Source organism: Monodelphis domestica, chromosome 7 (assembly GCF_027887165.1).
Source record: "Monodelphis domestica isolate mMonDom1 chromosome 7, mMonDom1.pri, whole genome shotgun sequence".
Classification (NCBI taxonomy): domain Eukaryota; kingdom Metazoa; phylum Chordata; class Mammalia; order Didelphimorphia; family Didelphidae; genus Monodelphis; species Monodelphis domestica.
Window position 1 is genome coordinate 130,682,911 of NC_077233.1, and position 24,510 is coordinate 130,707,420.

General features: G+C 34.9%; 1 protein-coding gene across 7 annotated transcripts in view; it reads left to right on the plus strand.

Moving 5' to 3' along the window:
* Positions 1 to 1,129: 1,129 nt before the first annotated feature.
* LOC100017234 (phospholipid-transporting ATPase ABCA3-like) overlaps positions 1,130 to 24,510 on the plus strand; it is a 351,884-nt gene continuing 328,503 nt past the window's right edge. For 4 of the 7 annotated variants that reach the window (XR_470380.3, XM_056805469.1, XM_016424232.2 and 1 more), the window contains exons 1-5: positions 1,130 to 1,256; positions 14,207 to 14,293; positions 20,258 to 20,322; positions 22,875 to 22,955; positions 24,095 to 24,356. Coding sequence is in view for 6 of the 7 variants with exons in the window: in XM_056805469.1 (XP_056661447.1) it covers positions 22,902 to 22,955; positions 24,095 to 24,356 (316 nt within the window). In the remaining variant the exon portion in view is untranslated. Of the gene's footprint in view, positions 1,257 to 1,317; positions 1,340 to 14,206; positions 14,294 to 20,257; positions 20,323 to 22,874; positions 22,956 to 24,094; positions 24,357 to 24,510 lie in introns of those variants that run through there. The other 3 variants (XM_007499511.3, XM_056805468.1, XM_016424233.2) reach the window with 3 other exon arrangements.

Sequence of the window (24,510 nt, forward strand, 5' to 3'; positions counted from 1 at the left end):
ACTAAAACTGGATTTGAACTGAGAGCTTCCTGACTCCAGGACCATCTTCTTTGCCCCCTAAACTGAACCAAACAGAAATCAATGACTCCAAGAGACAGAATGAAATATGAAAACAAAGTAAAAAGTCTGAAAAAATAGGAAATATTTTTAGATGTATATACATGTTCCAACTGACCTGGGAAATAAAGCAAAGAGATAATTTGAGACACAATGGACTATCTAAAAGCCATGACCAAAGAGGAAGGATTATTAAGGGACTGAGGGTCAGTTATAGAGTTAGACCTAAAACAAAACATGTTTTTGTTTTGTACCAAAGAAGTCTCTGGTTGTTTTATAGATTTCAGTAGACTTGAGTGCTAGGAAGCACCTTAGGGACCATCTACTTGAGTTGGGGTTAGTTTGAGGATTGTGAACTTGTTCATTTAAAAATATTTTGATAGATATATTTCAATAAAACTGATTTCCTTGATAATCCTATGTATTTTATGCATAAGAAGACACTATTCTGAGAAAGTGGCCATAGGCTTCACTAGATGGTCTATGCCATCCAGGATCCCTGATCTAATCTTATTTTCTTTTGTGGAAGAACAAGAAGCCTCAAGTAGGAAAGTAAATGAGTTCAATTCTAGCCTGGGGCACTAGCTGTATGATCCTGGGCAAGTCACTGAACTCTGCTTGCCTCAGTTTCCACAGCCATAAAATGAGGGTAATAATAGTACCTACCTCACAAGATTGCTGTGAGGATTCAATGAGATATTTGTAAAATGCATAGTGCCTGAAGAAGAGTAAGTGCTCAATCAACACTTATATCCTTCCCTTACCCTATATGCAGGGTAAATTGTAGTGAGCAAAACACTTCACACAACTGTCTCATTGCAAGCTACATAAATGTTAGCTGTCACTAATGTTGTTCGTTATTGTTGTTATTGCTATTCTTAGGTAGTAGTAGTATATCTCAGCATAAGATTCAGAGCTTCTGGTCACACAGCCCAAGCTTTTGGGAAACACTCGATCCTACACTGTCCTTGCAGAACAGCTTCCCCCTCCCTGGTTTCCCCCCTCCCCTCCCCTCCTCTTCTCTCCTTTCCCCTCCCCCTCTCCCACCACGCCCAAAGGCCGTTATAGCTTGCCCACTGAAAGCGCATGCGCCTTTCAGAATAAGCGGTGGTCTCCCCTAAAGCGGGCTGAGGGGAGGGCCTCGTGCTGGGGACCGAGGTGTGAAGGAGGGACGACGGGTGCAGAGGCAAGTTCTTGAGGTATCTCTGGCTCCCTTAGACACCTGGATGATGTAGCAGCTGGGAGGAGCTCGGGTCACCGCCTCCTCCCCGGAACTGAGCTGGTAGGGGGTGGGGAGGGAGACTAGGGATGGGCCAGCTGTGAGAGGTGAGCAGAGGTGCTCGGCCACTCCAGGGCCCTTGAAGGAGAGAGGCCCTACGGCTGCCAGCACCCCGTGGGCTGGGACAGAGGGAGAGGGTCCCGAGGAGGGCATTAGGAAAACGGGTTGTGTGGGAGACACCCTGAGGTAAGCAACCCCCCAGCTGGAGGGGTGGAAAATGATCCCCACCCAGAGGGTCTAGGACACTTGGCCAACTAGATGACCCTGTTCAAGTCACTTAATCACCACCTACTTTGATTTTCACATTTGTAAAATGGAGCAAATAATAACAGTGCCTCCCAGGGTAGTTGTGAGGCTTAAATGAGATTATATTTGTAAAATGCCTTGTACTCCTTAAAGTGCTTTGTAAATGCTAGCTGTTATCATTATTATTTTTTATTCATATATAACCATTAGACAGATTATTTATTAAATATCTAGTATGTATACTTTCTCTTAAACACATTATATTCCTTTCTAAGGCCTGGAGGTGACCCCTGTGTTTTTTTCTCTTTTTAAACCATATCTTAGAATCAATACTGTGTATTGGTTCCAAGGCAAAAGAGCAGTAAAGGCCAGGGGGTTAAGTGACTTGCCTGGAGTCACACAGCTAGCTATCTGAGCTAGTATCTGAGGCTAGATTTGAAACCAGGATCTCCTGTCTCTAGGCCTGGCTCTCAATCCACTGAACCACCTAGCTGTGTCCCATCTCCCTTTGTTTTCAAAGGCTATGTCAGCAAAGCTTCAAGTGCAGACCCACATATAGGTTTTGAGCCTTAGGTGTTCAAGGAAACAATCTATAAAGTCATGAAATAGGAAGATTTAGAGTTGAAAGGGAAACTTTACTGCTTTAGAAAAAGGGTTTACATTTCTGCTGATAGAGGGTGTATTAACATTGATGAAATCAAGGGTCCTTGAAATGTTGAAATGTGCATTTCCCTGTATTAGGGGAGAAGCTTTATATATATATATATAGAGAGAGAGAGAGAGATAGATATACTACTATATTTATAATTATGTCTATAAATATAGATCTATGTATCATATATATTTTTTAACATTTATAAGATATAAATAGATATGTGTATGTGTGTGTGTGTGTGTGTGTGTGTGTGTGTGTGTGTATATATATAGGTCTTGGAGTCAGGAAGATCTGAGCTCAAATTGACCTCATTTACTAGCTGTGTGACCCTAGGCAAGTTACTTAATCCTTTCTGCCTCACTTCTTAATCTATAAAATGAGCTGGAAATGGCAAACCACTCCAGTATCTTTGTCAAGGAAATCCCAAAAGGAGGTCACGAGGAGACATAATACATCTATATTTATACATATATATACACACACACACATATATTACATATGTTATACTTTATAGTGTGTATATGTCACCCTCCATTATAGATACACTTTAAGAATTAATAGGGGATGTGACTCCTGAGAATAGCTATAACAAAAAAAATTGCTTGAAAAACAGGAAGTACAAATGAAGTGCTATGATTTGAGACAATAGAACTCAAAAACTTTTTGATAGTGTATTCCACTATCAGTAAAACATTTTAGAGCAATCACCACCTAATATATATATTTATTTATTTATAAATTGTATACTTGTACTTTGCTAATAACTATGCACATTATAAAACATGCACAAAAATAAAATTTAGGAAAGGATGGGATAAAGATGAAATAATACTTAATTCTAAAATTATTTGGGAGCCAGTGGAATTTTGAGTAAGGAAGTGACATGGTCGGAATAGCCCTTCAGGAAAATTCCTTTGGCATCTCTTTAGAGCATGAATTGAAATTAAGATAGACTTGGCAGGCTATGGCAGTTGACTGGCTGAGAGGCGCCAGAAATAGAATGATGGCTGAGTAAGTGTAAAGAAAGGGACAGAGAGTAAACAGAAAGGAATAGGGATTGGAAACTGATTGGATATGTGGATATATGGGTGTGGGTAAAGGCAGATGGAATAGTTGAAAATAATGCTGAGTGTGAAAATCTGGATAGTGTCCTCAGTAGTGATAAGGAAGTCCAGAAAGATAATGTAGTGATATCCAGAGCATAATGACAGGCATATAGTATAGGGGATAGAGCTATGTGGCCCATTAAGCCAAGAAAACATGGATTCAAGTCTCCCCTCTGACAAATACTGACTGTGACCTTTGCAAGTCGCTTAATCTTTCAGTGTTCTAGGTATCTAACCACCATTCCCATGCAAGTTAATTAAGCTCTGATTGAGACTTGATTGACTTTGGCTACTGATATCACTTCTGGTTTTCTGAATATAAACAACCAGGAAGAGCTCCAATTGCCTTCTGGTGTCTAGCCAGACACCAGGAGGCAGCTGGGTTCAAATCTGGCCTCAGACACTTCCTAGCTGTGTGGCCCTGGGAAAGTCACTTAATCCTCATTGTGTAGCCCTACCACTCTTCTGCCTTGGAATTAATACCCAGGATTGATTCAAAGATTGAAGATACGGACTAAAAAAAAATTAGGGATAAGGATTAGATCTCTATTTTCAATGGCAAAGGAAACTCAAAGGTGCAGAAACTCCAACCAAAATATATTGACATCCTCTTTGTAATTTAATCTTAGAAATTTGCCTATAGCATTGAGAAGTTAAATGAATTGTCCAGGGTTACAAAGCCAGTATATGTTAGAGGGGACACTTGAACCCAGATCTTCCTAACTTCCATATTTTCTGTCACCACTGTCTGCATGTCAAACTCAGCATTCCAAATGTTTTTTCCTGACACCCTTCTCAATTCTGAACTGATTTACCTATTACTGACAAGGACACCATAATCCTTCTAGTCTTCTAGGTTTACAACTTGAATGCCTTTCTTGACTCCTCACCTTTATTTAATTACCAAATTTCTTCCTTCCTTCCTTCCTGCTTCCTTGTTTCCTTGCTTCCTGGCTTCCTGCTTCCTTGCTTCCTCCTTGCTTCCTGGCTTCCTGCTTGCTTGCTTGCTTGCTTGCTTGCTTCCTTCCTTCCTTCCTTCCTTCCTCCCTCCTTCCCTCCTTCCCTTCCTTCCCTTCCTTCCCTCCCTCCCATCCTCCCATCTTAGAATCAATACTGGGTATTGGTTCCAAGGCAGAAGAGTGATAAGGACTAGGCATTGGGAGTTAAGTGACTTGCCCAGGGTCACATAGCTGGGAAATGTCTGTGGCCAGATTTGAACCTAGGATTTCCCATCTCTAGTCCTGACTCTCAATTCACTCAACCACCCAGCTGCCCCTTCTTTTTTTTCTAAGTGCCATGTCATATAAGTTCTCTCTGCCATTTTGCCTAGACTATTTAATAGAGTTCTAATTGGTCTCCCAGTTTCAAGTTTTCTGACTCCAATCCATCTTTCATATAGCTGCCAAAGTGATTTTCTTTAAATATGGGTCTAACTCTATTCATTAAATTCCAATGGCTTTTTATTACCTCTAGGATCAAATATAAATGCTTCTTTTTTGATATTTAAAACTCTTGATAAACTAGCACCATGCTGTAATTCCAGTCTTATACTTCTTTCCATATACCCTACAAACTATCTATACTTACATATGAGATGTTCTTCACTCATGACACTTCTTATCTGATCTGTATTTCTTTACATTGGTTGTTCTCCATGCCTAGAATTCTTCCCCTACTTATCTCTATTTTTTAGAATTCTTGACTTTTATTTTTTATTTATTTTTAAAAATTAATTTATTTAGTCAATTTAGAACATTATTCCTTGGTTACAAGAATCACATTATTTCCCTCCCTCCCCTTCACCCACCTTTCCCACAGCTGACATGCAATTTCATTAGGTATTACATGTGTCCTTGATCAGAACCTATTTCCATGTTGTTGGTGTTTGCATTAGGATGTTCATTTAGAGTCTACATCCCCAACCATATCCCCCTCGACCCATGTATTCAAGCAGTTGTTTTTCTTCTGTGTTTCTACTCCCACAGTTTTTCCTCTGAATGTGAATAGTGTTCTTTGTCATAGATCCCTCCAAGTTGTTCAGGGTCATTGCATTGCCCCTAATGGAGAATTCCATTACATTTGATTGTACCACAGTGTATCAGTCTCTGTGTACAATGTTTTCCTGGTTCTTCTCCTTTCGCTCTGCATCACTTCCTGGAGGTTGTTCCAGTCCCCATGGAATTCCTCCAATTCGTTATTCCTTTGAGCACAATAGTATTCCATCACCAACATATACCACAATTTGTTCAGCCATTCTCCAATTGAAGGGCATCCCCTCATTTTCCAATTTTTTGCCCCCACAAAAAGCACAGCTATGAATATTCATATACAAGTCTTTTCCCTTAATATTTCTTTGGGGTACAAACCCAGCAGTGCTATGGCTGGATCAAAGGGCAGACAGTCTTTTAGTGCCCTTTGGGCATAGTTCCAAATTGCCCTCCAGAATGGTTGGATCAAGAATTCTTGACTTTTAGACTCAGCAAAAATTCCATTGTTTTTGTTGGTGGATTTCCCCTTTGCCTCCAGTTGCTAGTAAATTCCCCCCCACCCCCACCCCCATCACCTTCCCCATCTTCTATGTATGTATTTTGTATGTATCTATTTATGTTACTGTTGTAATGTTATAAAAATATAAACTTATTAATGGAGGGGACTGTTTTTATCTATAGTACTTAGCACACTGCCTGGCACATAGTTGGTGCTTAAAACATTTTGCTTGATTGAAATAAGTCATTAAAAGAAAAGTCTTTTACAGGTATGCATCATACAATATCATATGTGTTCTGTAAGCAGAGCATTTATTATTCTAAAGCATTCTGACTTGCTCATGCCAGAATACTCTGAAGGATGTTTGAACTATAAGAAAAATGTTATTTTTCTTAGTGATATTAAGATTATTCATTTTTTGACAAAAATTTCTTCCTGGAATTTGTGTATTTGTTTGGTATTAAAAATATAGAATAAACATAAGCCCTCAGATATACTCTTATATGGAAATGTAAAGTGATTAAATTTATAAATGTTACAATTCTGGATAATTTGATAAAATAGCATTTTGATATACCTCCCTGTTTGTTGTCATTTAGTTATTTGGAGATCAGTATAATCTTTCTCTTACCCATTCCCTATTGCCCCATGTGTACAAAGTCATCATGTAGTGCTTTCATATCCATAGGATGGAATGCTTTGGGTAATGTCAGTTGTTTTCTGTTATCTTGCTCTGGATCTCTTATAGTTACAGACCCTCAAAGTGAACTGCATTGCATAGCTCCAACTTTTGTCATTCTCTAAGTAGCAGTGTAGTCTCTTCAGAATGAAACTATAGTCTTCAAAGGGTCACACTTTCAGTTTTTAAGTCAATATCACTTCTCATAGTAGTTCTTATGTCATTGGTCATACAATGACAGCATGTTTAATGCCACACAGTTCATGTTCATTGATGGCGTATTCCCTGGTCGAAGTTCTAAGCTTTTGGCTACATTTTTCACATGGTAATTTGGATTCTCTGTATATATTGCAGCTCTCCTTCACCTCTTCTGTGGGATTCACCTTAGCTTTAGATATAAACAGTATTTGGGACAGGGCAGCTGTAGTTAAGGTTGTCTTCTCTAGTTAGTAATGTACACTGGGTTAATAATTGGCTAGGGTTATGAATTATTTCTTCTAAAAAGCATCCAATTTATGTTTGTGTATGTCAGTGGATTTTTTGCCAGTCCACAATTGCCATTGAACTCCTTATATAAAGTATTGAAGCCAGTCAGTAATAGCACAATCAAAAGTCAGCAACTTGAATTTATATGTAAGATAACAAGTCTTACTTATTCATAAACTTTTACTTATAAATATAATAGTTTTCTGTTGGCCATATCTCTCTCAGTATAAAACTGCTCCCAAGTCCTATAGTCTACTGTCAATGAATAAGGAAGAAGGATTCCTTATGTTTGCACAAGCCATCTGTGCATACATGAAATCCCTAATACATGTCAATTTCTGCGAAAGAGGACCTATTTTCTTACAAATTAATATTCAAAGTTTAAACTAGGAATCACAGTGTACTGCAATAATTCAATAAGTTTAAATAACAAAATTCTGAAATGACATCTTAACATACAACACTAAAATTGTTTAAGTAAAATGAGTATTCTGGCCTAAAAAAAACTCACATTGGAAAAATCTGTTCTCCATTTACAGTCTTAGAAAGAAAAAGAAAAATCCTTAGTAGTTTCCTGCAATGTGCAAAGCAATTCAAAATAGAAATCATAGATGAAATCCTACAGTTTAGTACCTTTCTACCCACAATTGGACCTCTGGAAAGCTACCCCAGTTTTGAGGCATTTTATAAGTCAGCATCTTTTCAAAACCATACCCCCCATATGTTTGTTTTACCAGGTCAGTCAGAAGACACCTTAATTCAAATCAAAAGATGTTTAATAAATTGGCATGGCAAAATCAGGAACAAGAAATATATTCTCTATCCTTATAAGTGTACAGTGAGGAATAATATCCTGTATTTATACAGAAAGATTATATATAATTAGAAAACATAAATGGAAGTACATATGTGTTGGAAACATTTTTGAAGTCTACCTAGGAATCTTGTATTGTTGAGTTAATTCTCACCTCCAACCCGACAAAGCTACCATTTTGCCACTGGTAATGTCATCACATCAAGCTCCCCTGGGTATCTCCACTAAGCTGCTCTTGGCAAGATTCTTCTGTTATTTGCTTTGCATCAGTTCTAATAAACTTAAAAAAAAAACCAAACTGATATTCCTGCTGCCATCAATAGGTTTTTAACTGTGATAAGACATTCACTGACCTGTTAGGATCACTCTGCAGGTCTGTAGGTCTTTCTCCAGAGCATGACTTATTCCTTGAGCTGCTTTTCCACTGGGATGTGACTTCATGGAGAAGAAAATTGTCTTTCCTTTATTTACCCATGCAAGATTAGTATCTCTGGTGTGAGGGACTGTGGAGACCTTTTCAGGGCTGCTTTCCTCCTTCAGTGGCCACCTGCCACCCAGCTTTCACCCATGGTTGCAAGAAACTACAGCATGCACTGTGGCCATACCAGGGTAAACTGTTCTGACAGATGAACTATACCAGGCTGAGGGTAACTGACAGACCTCAGACCCATCAGTGAGTTAGGGGAGTGTCTACCCCATGCAGGCGAACAAGTCCCCTGGTGACTTTCTTTACCACCAGCGTTCCTGGGGTCCAGGATTGAGGTATTCCTCTTGTACTTTTGACTTGGGTTTCTTCTAGAGACTTAGAGAGTCCAGGGGGCTCTATACCCCCATGCCATTATTTTTGCAAAGCTGGGTTTTGTTGCTGCAATAAGTGCTGTTTGAAAATTTCTTTTGGAACAGAAAATGAGAGTAGTCTACATTCTGATTCCAGGGTTTGAGAAGTTGGGCAATGCCCAGTAGTATATTCATTCCAGTAGTAATAATTCTCTCTATTTAAGTAGAAAAAACATCCGTTTTTAAAAATCTAAGTATTTTTAGATGACTAAGTTGTTAGGTTATAAATACTTACTAAAATGTTTATATCCAACAACTTAGTAAACAGAACTATTAATTATTGCTTTTGGTCTATAAGGGCTGTGAAAAAAATTACAGAGACACAAAGGGTGCTGAAAATTTAAAAAGTTTGAGAACCTTTACTTTAAATCATTCTGAGGATTCATCATAGGAAAGAAAGTGAAATGAGAGCTTTCTTTCAGTCTCTGTGATGCTCCTGGTTGCCATGTAAACAACTCAAGAGCATCACTGAAAAGTACAAGATGAATCAGTTCAGTTCTACACTATGCTGACTGGTTCCACTACAGATTTATATTACATACTCTCAACCTAGGACTTCACTGCAACACATCAATTCCTAGACACTTCTGTAGTTAGTTCTCTATCCCATTCACCAAAGCAGCTTTTTCAAATCTTTTCATCCCTCCTCAAGCACCTCAGTGAGTCCTCTTCTTTTCACCCTCTCAGCTGAGAACTTTATCTAATATTTTATTGCGGCAAAAAAAAAAATCAAGGCTTTTCTCTATGAGTTCCCTCTTGGTCCCTCCTCATCTCAGATCACCTAACGCTTTCTACAACTTACTTCTTCATCTCACGTGGAGAGGTGGCCTTTCTCTTTGCAAAAGTAAACCCTTTTATATGCCCAAATGATCCTATTTCATCTTGTTTTTTCCATCTCATTGACACCTCCATCATTCCCATTCTTTCATTATTTTTCCATCTATCTCCATTGGCTGTCTGTAGGCATACCCATATCTCCCCATCCTCAACATTTTTTTTCATTTGATTTATTGATCTTAACTTAGCTGTTATCCTTTCATAAATGTCCCTTTCATTGCTAAACTGGAGAACACTGGCTGTAATCAATGCCTTCTCTTCTTTTCCTTTTTCTCTTAAATCAATGCAGTCTATTTTCCAGCCATATCATTCAACTGAAACTACCCTTTCCACTCTCTTCTCCCTCCTTTATTTTTTAAAATTTGCTATCCTTGGCATATTGACCAGGAGTCTGTGTCCTCAATCCAAAACATTTCTCTGGAATCTTGGAGAGGTTTACACTTGTTTTCCCATTGCCATACAGGAAAGTTCTAAAACATTCAGTGTGGCCTAATCACATGTAGGTACAAGTGAAAAATCACATGTATATAAAAGTGAAAAATCACAATTGCCTTCAAGTATAAAGTTATGCAAATTTAAAAGCATTTCACATAGTTTACCAATGATCACTGTAAGGGCTAAAACTGTCCAAAGGGACAGTTGCACTGTCATGAAGAATACTGAAATATGGGAAACATGCCAGTGTGGTGATATATATATATAGATTTCTTAGGATTTGTTAGGCTAATTGCGGGATGTGGTTAACTGAAGAGACGGGCTCTAGCATCAGCATGCTAGAATAGTGGGATCTATCTATCTACACTGCCTCCAGGCCAGGTATTATTTAGTAACAGAATAAAAAGAGTATAATGCCAGTGATGGCTCATAGTTAGGTACAAATTTCCCCCCCCGTGATATTTAGAATCTTTTATTCTTTGCATTAAAGGTAATTTTCTATTAAATTAGGAGTCATAGGTCACGTTTGCACACACTAACTCCCACCATCCAATTACTGATTGTTTAGAATCAAATAAGTAGTGCCTGTATTCATACCTAAAATAACTTTACCTATTCAAAGGCAATAAAGAAAAGAGAAAGAAAATCCATTTCCTATCTTAGAAGGATCTCACAGTATGGCAAACAATATAGTATATTGCCCAAATTATGATATGTAACTGGCTAAGTGCTGGAAGTTATAACAATAAGACTTGTTTCATAGACAGGTTCTACCTGGGACAGAATATGCAAGGAGTAAGAGATCAAACTGATCACCTTTAAAAAAATTACATAGTGCTTTCAAAGATGTCAAAGAGCTCACTGCCACAAAAGCCCATAACTTTTCTAAAGATGCCAAATTCATGGAGCACCAAGGGAATTTTAGAATTAAAATTACAAACAACCCAAAGGACAATGAAAAGATGTCTTGTATGCTTATATAGACTACAACATATTACCAACAAGGACCCACATACATGAAATAACATCAAAGACATTTTAAAGTATTTATAAAGTTCTTTCTAGAGCTCTTTAACTTTGTAATACTTGTTAGTATTAGTTATATTTAAGTATTCTGTTAAATTAATGTACTACAATTTATTCAGCCAAATCTATTATTGAACATTTAAGTTACTTCTAGTTTTTTTGTAACTATACATATTGCTGCTATATTCTATGATCTTTTCATTCTTTTAGAATTTTTTTTCTTTTGAAATATCTGAAAAATTGTTAACCTGGAGTCTGTGAAAGAATCATCCGGGTATCCACTAAGTACTGATGCCAGTCACTAATTAATGACACAGACAGAAAATACAGTTTATTAAGCTCAGACCATCAGTTTTTCAGCAACATTATTTAGAATATGCCTAAGTAAGTAGGATGAGAAGAATGAAATTTTACATAAAGTATTAGAGAAAGCATTTACCTCAGGAACTAACTGGTAAAAACTGAAACTGTGTTGATAAAACATGGACTTCACCAGGAAACATGACCTCTACTGGCTTCAAACAATGTCAGGAAGCCCAAAATCTTGAGGCAGAGTACTTTTTTCTTATTACTGAGATGATAGGAAACAAGAGCCAGAAATTCACTTATCATAGTCCCCTTCTTTAAATCTTGGACTACATTCTTGTGCATCCTATTTTTTTCTTATCTGGATGTTGTCATGTAAGTTTTCTGGCAGGCATGTCCACTGGTAGATATAAGTACATGTATTTATTTTTTTAAAAAACATTTTTCCCCGTTACATGTAAGAACAATTTTTTAAGATTCATTTTTTAAAAAAACTTTTGAGTTCCAAATTCTTTCCTTTCTTCTAAGCCTCCTTCCCACACTCCCTTGCTATCTTCCCCCTCTCTGAGAAAGCAGACAATCTGATACAGGTTTTACATGTGTAATCATGTAAAACATTTCCCCATAATTGTCGTTTTGTAAAAGAGTTCTCAAATGTAAAAAAAAAAGTAAATAAAATAAAATATAGTATGTTGCCTGCATTCTGACTCCATTGGTTCTTTCTCAGAGGGCAGATGGCATTTGTCATCATGAGTCTCTGGGATTATTTTGGCTCACTGGGAATAACTAAGTCATTCAGCTGTTCATTGGGAAATATTGTCACTCTTTACAATGCCCATCTGGTTCTGCTTACTTCCCTTTGCATCAGTTCATGTAAGTTTAGATTTTTCTGAAATAATCCTGCTTGTCATTTCTTGTAGCACAATAGTACTTTATAACTATCATATACCATAACTTTTACATGTATATGTATATTGGAAAGCACTGAACACAATAAGACAAAATCAATACACTTACAATTATTATTATCACAGAACTTTCATAATTTCCTTGATCCAGTCTATTCTTGGCAATTAATCAGAAATTTCCCAGTCAGGTGTCTCTTCATGTTTAATCTCTGGTTCTTTCCCTGACTCCTCAATGCAATTTAGGTGCTGGATAATATTAGAGGTTTAACAAAAAAACATATGGGGGCAGCTAAGTGGTACATTGGATAGTGTGCTGGGCCTGGAATCTGAGTTCAAAGCTAGCCTCAGACACTTACTGGCAGTGTGACTGTGGACAAATCTCTTAATCCTGTATCTCAGTTTTCTCATATGTAAAATGAGTTAGAGAAGGATATGGCAAACTATTCCTATCTTTGCCAAGAAAACTCCCAGTGAGGTCCTGAAGAATTGGACTTTACTGAAAATGACTGAACAACAACAACAACAAAAAAACATGACTGCAATATTAAATTAATTTTCAATTTAACAACAGTTTTTTTTTTATTCTGACATGTAAAATTTAGTCAACTGCTTTAATAAGATGTTTACTTCTGGGAAACACTTTGTCTTGGAAATAACGTATCAAAGGGTTCTGTTGTTGACCACCAACCACAAATTGTCTAGTTTGATGTGCATAAACTCAGCAACAGTTATTCCTGAATTTCCATGTCAGTGACTTTAACTGGGATTTTAGTTGTTAACAGTACCTACAATGAGCCTTGTTTCTAGGGCAGATGTACAGAGGAGTTTCTTCCAGGGGATCTATTTTCCAGTTTCCAAGCCAGTGTTTACTAGTGATAAAACATCAAATGGAAAAAAAATGAAAGCGACTTAAAAGTTTTTTCATAACTAATTAAAACAAATCTTTGCATAAAAGCCTTTATCCAATTTAGGACCTTATAAAATAATCACAAAAATATGGCCAAAGATAGTTAATAAAACAAAATTAAATCCCTATATACAGGCATTTGAATGAATAGGAATCTGTGCATATTCAAATAGACTTCAAACAAATTCAATAGTTCTATATTACCTCCAGGATAAAATTTAGCAGATATCATTTAAGATCATAATCTTTTATTTGACCTTTTCCATTGTTTTCATGGGCACAATAGCAGAAATTGCAAGGATATAATCATACAATTACAGATATCATGAGCCTTTAAATTTATTCTTTGAAATGCAAAAGAAAAACATGATTGATCACATGGTCAATGTGTATATGATTGGGGTTTCGGCTTTAAAAGATCACTCTATTGCAAATATGAATAATATGGAAAGGTTTTGAACAATGTTACATGTATAAACCAGTGGAATTGCTTGTCAGCTCTGGGAGAGGGGAGGGAAGATCATGAATCATGTTACCATGGAAAAATATTCTAAATAAATAAATTTTAAAAAATAAATTTATTCTTTGCCTTACATAAGGCATTTAAAAATTGTTCATATATATCCTAATTCTCAGGTGGAAACAGTCCAATCTTGTTGCTTTTCCCAGAGTGAAGTTTGCTAATTGATTAAAATTAAAATGTTTACATATTTATTGCATCACAGCTTTATCCTGTCCCTTATTTGAGGATATACATTATTATATCATTCAGAAAAAAATGTGATTGTGTATGGATGTGATCTTATACATGAATATTAAATCAATGAACAAGAAGATGGAAAGTCTAAAAACTGTTTTTTTCCTTCTAATCAGGAAGTAGAAACAAGTAATGTCAGAAATCCAGAACTATAAAATCAATGCAATATAGTAATTCAGATTGTAACAACAATAATATCCATTATAAAACATTTGCATTTCTGCAGTCAGAGAAATTTTGCTATGAAAGAAGAAAGGAAACGGTTATAACAAGAATGACCTATTATAGGAATACTAGGACGAACTTCCCCCATTTGATTTTAGATAAAAGTCATAAATGCCTTTTGAGACAGTCAGTCGTGACACAGTTCCATCTTATTCACAGGGTGTCATAGCCAGATTCAGAATCAACCAAGTGGGAAATACTCCTGTTCAGAAAGGAAAAAGTCAAGAGGATCCTGTCATTACCTTTGTAAGACCTTTTCTGCCTTCCCTGTTATCTCATTCCCTGGTAGTATTTTTTTTTTTTCAGAAGACACTCTTTGAGCTGTTGTTGACATTTCCCTTGAAATGTGAACTATTGGCTTAACAACAATCAGAACACTTATACCAGAATTTGAAACTCAGAAAAAATCAAATTACAGTGCTACATAATTTATCAAGTTCTGCCACTTAGAATTTAAAATAGGATAGAGTTGTTTTTCACATTGTGATAAATTAACTGTGAACAACAATTAATAAAAACATTTATCTAAAGTTCTATGATCTATAGTCTTTCCAAAAACCCCTCATCATTTTACTTTTATAGCTCGAATACCCTGATATAAAAATTAATCATCAGAAATTAATATAATTATCACATTCTGAAATTTTATACATAAATACATTATAATTCACTCATAACTTTGGCTTCTGGTAGCCTTTATATTATAAGGTAGTGCATATCTAGGGAAAAAAAGAAAAAATCCTTTGATCTGGGATTTATTGATTTAAAACCACTTCAGTTGGTTTAAAAGTGTAACTTTAGTTTATACTCTTCCAGGTGCAGTTTCATAATTTTTGAAATTAGTAATCAGACACATTTTCATATCTATTACTGTACTATAAGCACACTTGCAAGTCATCTCCTACTTTGGCTATAAGTGTTTGCATTGGAGGAGGGGTTCTCTCACTTCTTCAAAAAACCATTTCAATATTTTAGAATTTCCAACTCCCATTAGTCACAACTCCTTTCACAGATTGAAGATCCAGAAAATCTGGCACTTCCCTGAAGAAAAATACAGATAGTGAGAATTTACAACAGGAATTTTCTCAAACAGTCTTATAGTTATTATTATTCATTTTAAAGCAAAGTATTACTTAACTACTTAAAGCAATTTTTTAACCATAATGACAAGTCATTAAGTGGTAGTTTAAATTCATAATTACACAGCATCTAGATCAAAAGAGAAGTTAATCTTCTAATGATATAATTGCATAATTCTATAGATTTTAATTTTCAAATTAAAAGTATTTTCATGTGATGATTTCCCAAAATTATAATATAAAATATTAGGCTACCACATAAACAATATCATGGATTTACAACGTAGATTCAAAACAAAAACTTGTCAGTCTAATGACATTAATCCAATTCAATGCATTTCAGAATCATCTTGCAAAAAACAACACATTTTACTAGACTATCTATTTAGACATTTTATACTAGTTACATTCATAGACCAGCATAGAGTAATTATGATCAAATTATAGTTATAAAATTGACCAAAAGCATTACCGTTGAGGGATCAGATTAACCATGCTATGAATAATATTTTTTCTAATTAATTTAACCAAACCCAATATAAATTAAAATTTTAAAGTTTTATGTATTTAGCATATCTCATCTAGCCCCAATGATTATAATAATTTAATTTTGATAGAGATTATACTTAGAATTTGTGTTTTTGCAATCTATAAATATTTTATCTAAATACACAATTTTAAGTTTATTTCCCACCAAATTCTGTTTTACTTTTTGTGGTTATTAAAATTATTTTAAGAGACTGATTTTTCTTCTTAAATAATTATATTAATTGACCAGTCACAACATCCTATTTGTGGTCAAATAACTCTCTCAACCATTGTAAGAGAAATGGAAACCCAGATACTTATATACATTTTTGGGAGCTCATTTGTAGCCACTGCCTTGAACATCTTAAGACATCTTTAACTGCTGGTGATAGTTAATTAAGAGAAGGTCCTTCAGACCCTCAGCCCTTCCCCAAAATGACAAGTGAAGGTTTTGCACATATGCTAGAAAAGTATTATTATAGAAATTTTCCTGTTAGTCTAGGAAAGGATCACATTCTTCAGTACAAAGAGAATGTGAAAATTTATAGATTGAATGGAGCCAGGTCTGAGATCTGCCCCAGGAATTCTTTCTAATAGAGCTTTTATAATCCTGATCTCTGGTATTAAAATAATACAGTATATAAAAAATAAATTCTCACATTATACAGGGTCAAATATCACAAATGTTCTAATAAGAAAAACACATCTCATTTTAAATGTAATTTTGTAATTTTGTTTAAAACAAACTCAACCTAATTAAATCTGCATTTATAGTCATAAATGGTACCATATAGACTTTTAAGTTTCCCAAAGGCCATTCATTGTGAACTCTTCATATTATACTATCATACTTCTTTAACAAGTTTCCTATCAAAGAATTATTCGGTAATCTTGAATTTTCAGTTCCTGTGTATAGGGTATGTTCTCACCCCTTCTGAAACATGGAAATTGTGAACAACCTCTGTTATGAGTGAAATCATGAATGTATATTCTTCACAAAGATTAGAATATACTCTTCCATTGGTTCTTCAAGGATAGAATTGACTATGTTGCATTCAAATCCATGTTGCAAATTTATTTCTTTATTTCCTACTGTTGTAACCAGATAAACTAAAACTTAAATATCATAAGAAATCTTAAAATTTAGTCTAACAAACATTCTCAAAATATTGTCCACAGGATCAGCTAGGTGACCTGGACATGGGAGGTCTTATTCAACTCTGGCCAGCCTTAAACACTTTCTAGCTGTATGACCTGTTTGGACAATTCACTTAACCCCAGTTGACCAGCCTTTCCTCCTCTTCTGCTTTGGAACCAATACTTAGTATTGATTCTAAGACAGAAGTTTGTTTGTTTTTTAAATATTGCTCACAGATTTAAAATTATGAAAATCTCCCTCTTTTCCTCACATTCTAATGGATCTAAAGTTTCCTTAAACTTTTTAATAATTTCTTCTAAATCCTAGGCTTTTTTTTTTTTTATCTGTACTGGATGTTTTGTTGGCTGGCAAATGCAATAAAAATGGCCTCCAACTTCCTTTCCCTTTCTTTTTTTTTCTTCCTATGGTCTTTGATTAAAACCCTATAAACAATTGTATTCTTCTCACATTCTATTTCAGCCTTTCATTTGTCTTCACTACTTTCTTATCCTTCACAACTTTACTTCTTAATCATATTGGAAGCCAGTCTACAGAACCAGTTTTCTTCATTCTACTGAATCTTTGGTAAATGAGCACTTTTCCTTGCACAGCTTCAATTAGTTACAAACTTTTATTTCTCCCTGATCAAAATAGAAACTTCTCTATGTAAGGGGAAAACATCTTCTAGGGGGAAAAATGACCTTGGAGATCAAAGAAAATTAGGAAGTTTTGTAAATAGAGACTAATCATCAGTCTCTATTTTATTAAACAGGATAAGCCAACAAAATCTATCTTGAAGGAGGCCTCTACTATCTTAATAAATCTCCTGCCTCATTGGAACAAACTTCTCAGACCCTAAAGTTCTGACAAAACTTTCACAATTTTGGTTTTTAAAAAGCTAGCAAATGCCTAGTCCATTCTGATTACTCTTAAGTGACTTGCTTCCAATTCACATCCTCTCTTTCAATTAAATTTTACTTTTTCTTAAATAATTTGCTTCCTGATTTAAACAGACTTCATTCTTTCCAAAATGGAGAAGAAAGTTAATAATAGGTCATTTTTAAGCACCAGAGAAAGTTTTAAAATTGCAAAACTGTTTCCTTCCCTCTGTTTTTTATTTGATTTGTAAGAAACCTTTAAATTGGCTTCTCTTCTGTCTAGTAAGTTAAACCACCTTCTCATACTCAAACAGTAAATGTGTCACTCTCCAGGGAAGAATGAGTGATAGAAGGTTATGTTGTTTATATGAAAATTTCCTTGAGGCCTACAACTCTGCAGAACCCACTAGGATATTTCAGCATTTTAAAAACATTCAAACCATATTTTTGCCATAATTTAGGAATACATGATAAACATTTCCTTTCAGATCAAATAACTTGGACTCTTGTTTGCAATGCTATAAATGTCTACAAAAGAAGTAGCATTTCTTTCCTTTGAATTTTTCTTTCTCTTCATATTCCTAAATTGGTCAGAATTAGGAGAGTAAAGATGAAATTATATCTTTTGGTAGTTTTTAAACTTTTGGCATAAAACTTTTTTACTTTTCCTGTCCTCAAATTTATCTTCTACTAAAAGTTAAATCAAAGGGACAATAGAAGTCCCAGTTTATTGGGAGTAGTTTAGACAGGGAATAATTTCATATCCCTGTCTGCTGGCAAATTGCCCCAAACCATGATTATCAGAACTAGACCAGAGTTAGCAGAATCTTTTCTAACTTATTTCCATATTCAGAGTTACCAAACCCTGAAGGATAATGATTACTGACTAGTCAAGCAAAATAGAGACATTAGATTTTTATGACAGGGATCTTACTATTTGAGATTTCTATCAGATCAGACCAAAGCAGTACTACCAAGAATTTAGAGAGAAAGGATGGCTAACACAAGATGGAATTGCAATGACATTTAATAAAGTTTCTTGCTTATTTGCCTGTGGGAAATAAGATGAAAGGATTCAAGGTTCTGAAGGTCCCAGTTTTAGTAATTTACTAAGAATTCACTCAGAAAAAGGTAAGAAGTCCCTCCCTTTAAGGCATGAAGGTGCTTAGCCAAATCCTTGCCTTTGAATCCTGCATCACGGCACCATAGTTCTCAGGACATGAAGCAGCTGCTCGACTGATCCCTTCAGAGACCATAGGTCCACAAGTATACAAAACATTCTTATCTTTGGCATTTTTCAGATAGGACTGCAACTTTACTGGCTAATTTTCTCCTGCTCAAAAAGCACCTTAGGTAAAATTCAGCTTATATACATAGAAGAAATTTTACTCTGGACAACATGAATTGAATTCAGCCTATCTAGTATACAAGGAATTGCAACAGAATTATCTAGGTGTACACTGACTAGGCTCTGCTGCCAGTCACCAAGCAACAACACAGTGAGAAACTACAACTTATTATTCTCAGAGCACAGGCAGAACTAGTCATATGAAAGGGTCAGAGAGCTCAGAGTATCAGTCAGCATCTTTATATAGACTGTGAATATATAGGCAAGATGAGAATAATGAAATTTTATAGATAGTTTTAAGAGATAAGAACACATACATCAGGAAGCAAATGACAGAAGGGAAAGGTAAGGATATTTGCCTGAGGAACTAACTGATCAAAATTAGAACTCTGTTTTATATCCCAAGTTTAGTTTTTGCAGACTTCAGCAAGAGTGACATATTCTTTAAGCAAACAATGTCTGGAAACTCAAGATAAAGACTGGAACAGAGTATTTCTTTCCTTTGTCACAGTGGCAGGAAGAGACCATAGCCAGAAATTTTATTAATATAATACTAAAAAACTTAAAGGGAAAAATTATTTTTATCCAGGAAAATGGCCTTTTCACTAAAATTTTCTCTGTTAATTAGGATGCGAGGCAATAGATTAAATGACTGAATCCGGGAGTAGAGTATTTAAGAGCAATATTTAGAAAACACTATGTTTTGAGTTTGAATTAATGTAATTGTGATATGCTAAATCATGTGTGCTAAAGATGTACGCCAGTTTTCCTGAGGGAAGAAAAAGATATTTTGTGGTTAAAGCATAATTATACTTTCCTATAAAATATTACTGTGATTTTCATTTTACATTTTTCCCAGCCCAGAAAATTTATGTTGAATTTTGTAAAAAAATGAAATAACATGGGTAAGAAAAAAACTATCAACTAATCTTTCTATGTAACTAGGCTTTTTCTCCTGTTATGTGTGTGTATAAGTTAAACAATAAAGAGACCATGTTTTAAGATTTAAATTTATGGCATAGTAATTAAAATAAAAAACCATGCAAAATAAACAAATACTTATATTCGATTCTTTTGGTTTGTTAATAATCTTTGATGAAGAGGACTGGTTGGAAATGCATCCTTGCTTTAATTCATCTCTGGATAGAAGATAGTCAAAGTCATATGGGAAAATTTTTAAAATTCCTGCTCTCCTCGTACCCATTTGTGAATAAATATATTTTTTTTCTTTTTTAACAGGAAGAAGACAAACTATTGATATGTAAAATATCCTGTCCAGTGAGGTTGAGGAGCAGTTTATATTGGTCAGAGAGACTTAATTTCTTTCTATTTTAACTTCTTTTCTTTTTTTTTTAAACCCTTACCTTCCATCTTCGAATCAATATGGTGTGTTGGTTCCAAGGCAGAAGAGTGCAATGGGGGTTAAGTAACTTGCCCGGGGTCACACAGCTGGGAAGTGTCTGAAGCCAGATTTTAACATAGGACCTCCCGTCTCTAGGCCTGGCTCTCAATCCACTGAGCAACCTAGCTGACCCCTCTAACTTTATTTCTTAATGTGTTACTTTGGGAATAGTTAGATTTAAACATAAGTCTGTGGTAGATATCATGATAGAAAATGTGAGTATTTACCTATATATGTATGTATGAAATAATTTTCAGGAAATTCAGTGTTGATTTATTAAGTCCTTCTTTACCATTGACTTACAGAAATAAGATAGAAAACAGCAGAGATTATATCTATGAATATTCTCCTAACATGTAATTAAGTTGAAATGAAAAAAATATACAATTCCTTTAAAATTGCAAGTAGACCCCTCTTTTATTTATTTGAATTTTTGTAATGGTACATACTGACAGAGAACTATCCTTTAAGTTTAGGTTCAGGTTTTATTTCTTATAGATGCTGTCAATTTTACCCAAGGAATTCCCTTAACTTTTTAATATCCTAGGCTTGTGATGTCACACTCTAAAAGAAATGAAACTCTGGAGGCCAGTTAACAAATTAATGTTATCTGTGTTGTATTTTTACTTATTTCATTAAACATTCCCTGTAATTGGGACAGAAATAATCTGTCTGGTTCACCTTAAGTTTGACACTTCTCTACTCCAGGCAACTCCCTAAGAATAGATGCTGCAGAGAAGGTATAGCTGCATTGGCAGAGGGAATTTATTCATTTGGGGTTCCCTCTACATATGAAAATGAAAGTCCACATCCAGTTTTTATTCCTACATAGTTCATTAAAGTACCAAGAAGAAATCTCATTATTTAATAGAGAAAACTTTTCTTTTTTGCCAGTTTCCATTTGCTAAAAAGATTACTGATAGAAGGATACCATCTCATATCAAAAAATTCAGTGAAATTATCCTGAATAACTCAACTTACTGCAAGGAAACTTTTGAGCAAAAATGAATAGTTCAAGTTCAGACTTCATTAATTTTTTTTTTATTAAAACCCTTACCTTCCATCTTGGAATCAATACTGTGTATTGGTTCCAAGGTAGAAGAGTGGTAAAGGCTAGGCAATGGAGGTTAAGTGACTTGCCCAGGGTCGCACAGTTAGGAAGTGTCTGAGATTGAACCCAGGACCTCCCGTCTCTAGGCCTGGCTCTCAATCTACTGAGCTACCCAGCTGCCCTCTCATTAGATATTTTTAAAAAGTGATCTGGGCCATTCCAATAATCTTTAGAAATCCCTTATTATTTCTAAGGAAGATAAAACTATTATCAATGTTATGTTTGTTTTTTACAAATAGAACATTATAATTAGGTCAAACATTTGAAACAGTTTCATTGTTTATGTGCAATATTTACATGCCTTTGTATATATAACTAAGTATATTGTACATTTGTCCAATTTTTAGTAAGCAGACTATAATTTACTATTTAAAATGATAGTTTTATCATCATATCTACTACATATTGTTAGTCAAGTGTAAATTTTATTCAATACTTTGCCCTTTGTCAAAACCACAATTATAGCCTATTTACCAATATTCAAAATAAATCTAATAGAAAAATTATAGTAATTGTTATGTGAGATGATGAATCAAGTATATGATATGCTTTCTATAATTTGGCTATGTGTTTTGCCTGCTTCTACGAGATTTAATATTATTCATTTTATCAAAGAGATAATTGTTCTGTGGCTTCTCATTTTTTCTGTCACTTTTACTTATTAACCTACATAGGTCAATAGATAGGGCCTAAAAATATCCATTAAATTTTGAAACTACAAGCAGAAATAGCCAATCTTCTTTTAGAGGTTAGTCATAGAAAATTTACTTTAAGCATGCTGAGAATTTTGTACTTGACTAGGAAAAGTTAGATTTATTTACATGGAAATGAAGTTCTTTTGATCATTTGAAATCTCTTAAGCATATATTTAAAAATAAGAGCAAAAAGCCTCTGCTAAGCATGGATTTTCCCTGTTGTAGCTTCATTTCCCTCTGCCACTTACTCTTATGAACCATCATGAAGTCTGGGCTTGTCTTGAGGCCAAGGCAGAATGGAGCTACTAGTAAACTTCTAAATTCAACAGTTTTAGGAAACATACTAAATCATCCCCTATCTTGATAGTACTTCTACGAGAGAGATTGTCCCTACTTCCAGGTTTCATTGTCAGAAAGATACATATAGAATGACACTTTTTAATTGGGTATAAAAGAAGAAATAAATACATATTTTCATGTTTTATTTACTTTGAGGAAGTGGGAAAGAGCATAAAAGCCATAAGCAAACTTGAACAAAGAGTTTTTTTTGATAAAACTATTATGTTTTATTCCTTTCTTTCTTCACGCTTATTCAGATTGCCTATTAAACATTTTGTTATTTTTAATATTTTCTCTGGCCTTAACTAGTGGTGAGCTTTGCCTCTGAATAAACAAATGTTCGTGTTGACGCAGCTTAAACTTCTTATATGGAAGAATTATATCGTAAAGGTAGGTATAATATCTGTATGGAATAATAGGTGATGACCCAAAGGGGAAAGGTCATACCAGGTCATTCTTCCCCACTTCTAGCTGCCTTTTATAGGCTAGGAACCTCTGGGTATTATGTATCAAGGGAAGGAGAGGACCTGTTTATTCATTGACATAGCATCTATTTAATCTTTTTGTGGTAAAAATACTGTCCTGGATCCTTCAGGAGTTACAACTTGAACACCACACAGATAGTTTTTGCCTTCAAGGAGTTTATGATTTAGTCAGGTAGATACACAAAGATAATTAGAGTATGAAGTAGTATCATAGAAGTACAAAATGCCATGCAAGTTTAGGGATGTAGAGATCATTCGTGGCTTTATAAAGAGGAAAATCTGGGAATGGATGATATTCAAACTGGACCTTGAATGATGGATAAGGTAGAGGATGGGAAAATATTCTAGTCAGAAGGAACAAATTGAATAGGTGTGAAACCTTTTGGGAATGATTATATAGGACTTGGTATTTTATACTATTATGATAATAACTGTATAATTTATGCAAATCTTTATCCTCACAGGTCCATGAGCTGTTTTTAGAGATGAAGCTAAATCTAAAAGAGGTTAAGTGATTTTTCTAAGGTCACCTAACTCGAAAAAAAAGAATATAGTTGGAACTGAAACCTGAGTGTTTCAGATCCCGAGGGTAGGGTCCTTTTTTATATGCGTTCACATGAATGTAAGACAAACATGAGTTTTAAACTTGGATCCTTAAGGAAATTGTATTATCATGAATAGAAATTAGAAAAAATTTGAGTAGCTGGTGTTGGTATAGTATAGATGATAGCATGAAGATAATGAATACAGTTTTGGATGTTTTGAGTTAACTAGGTAGAGTAATCATATAGGCAGCTGGAAGTTCATAACATGTCAGATAAGGAGATAGAGATTTGGGAGTTACTCACGTGGAGGTAATAGTTGAATATGTAGGAATGAATGAGAGATTGCCAAAACAGAAAATATAAAGAAGAGGATGACGTGGTAAATTATTGCATTAAGGAGGTTTAAGGGGAAAACACTTCTCAAGGGAGAAGTGCTTATTGTATATACTGTAAATGTCCTGCTTTTTGGATTAACTCAGAACTTTCTTTTCTTTTTTAGAAACGGAACATCTTAGTAACAATCATGGAAATCCTTCTACCACTGCTGTTCATGGGGATTCTAATTTGGCTTCGCCTGATTATTAAGTCAGAAAAAATTAATTCTACCCACTTTCCTGAGCAGCATTTTGGCATGCTGCCCTTCTTTTTCCACACTGTTCCAAAGAAAAGTATGTGGCAGCTGGTTTATATTCCTTCCAACAGTGATGTTGTGAAGAATATCACTAAGGAGGTGAAAGCTTCCTTAGGTATCGACTTCAGAGGTTAGAAACTGGAGGGGAAGAAGGGTAATAGTTTCATGTAACAGGATTTTATTAAAATATCATATTATTAAGTATTTTAGCTTGTATGGGAACCTCATAATCAAAAACTCTTAAGAAAAATTTTCCAAGCTTGTTTTAAATATATCTTTGTGAA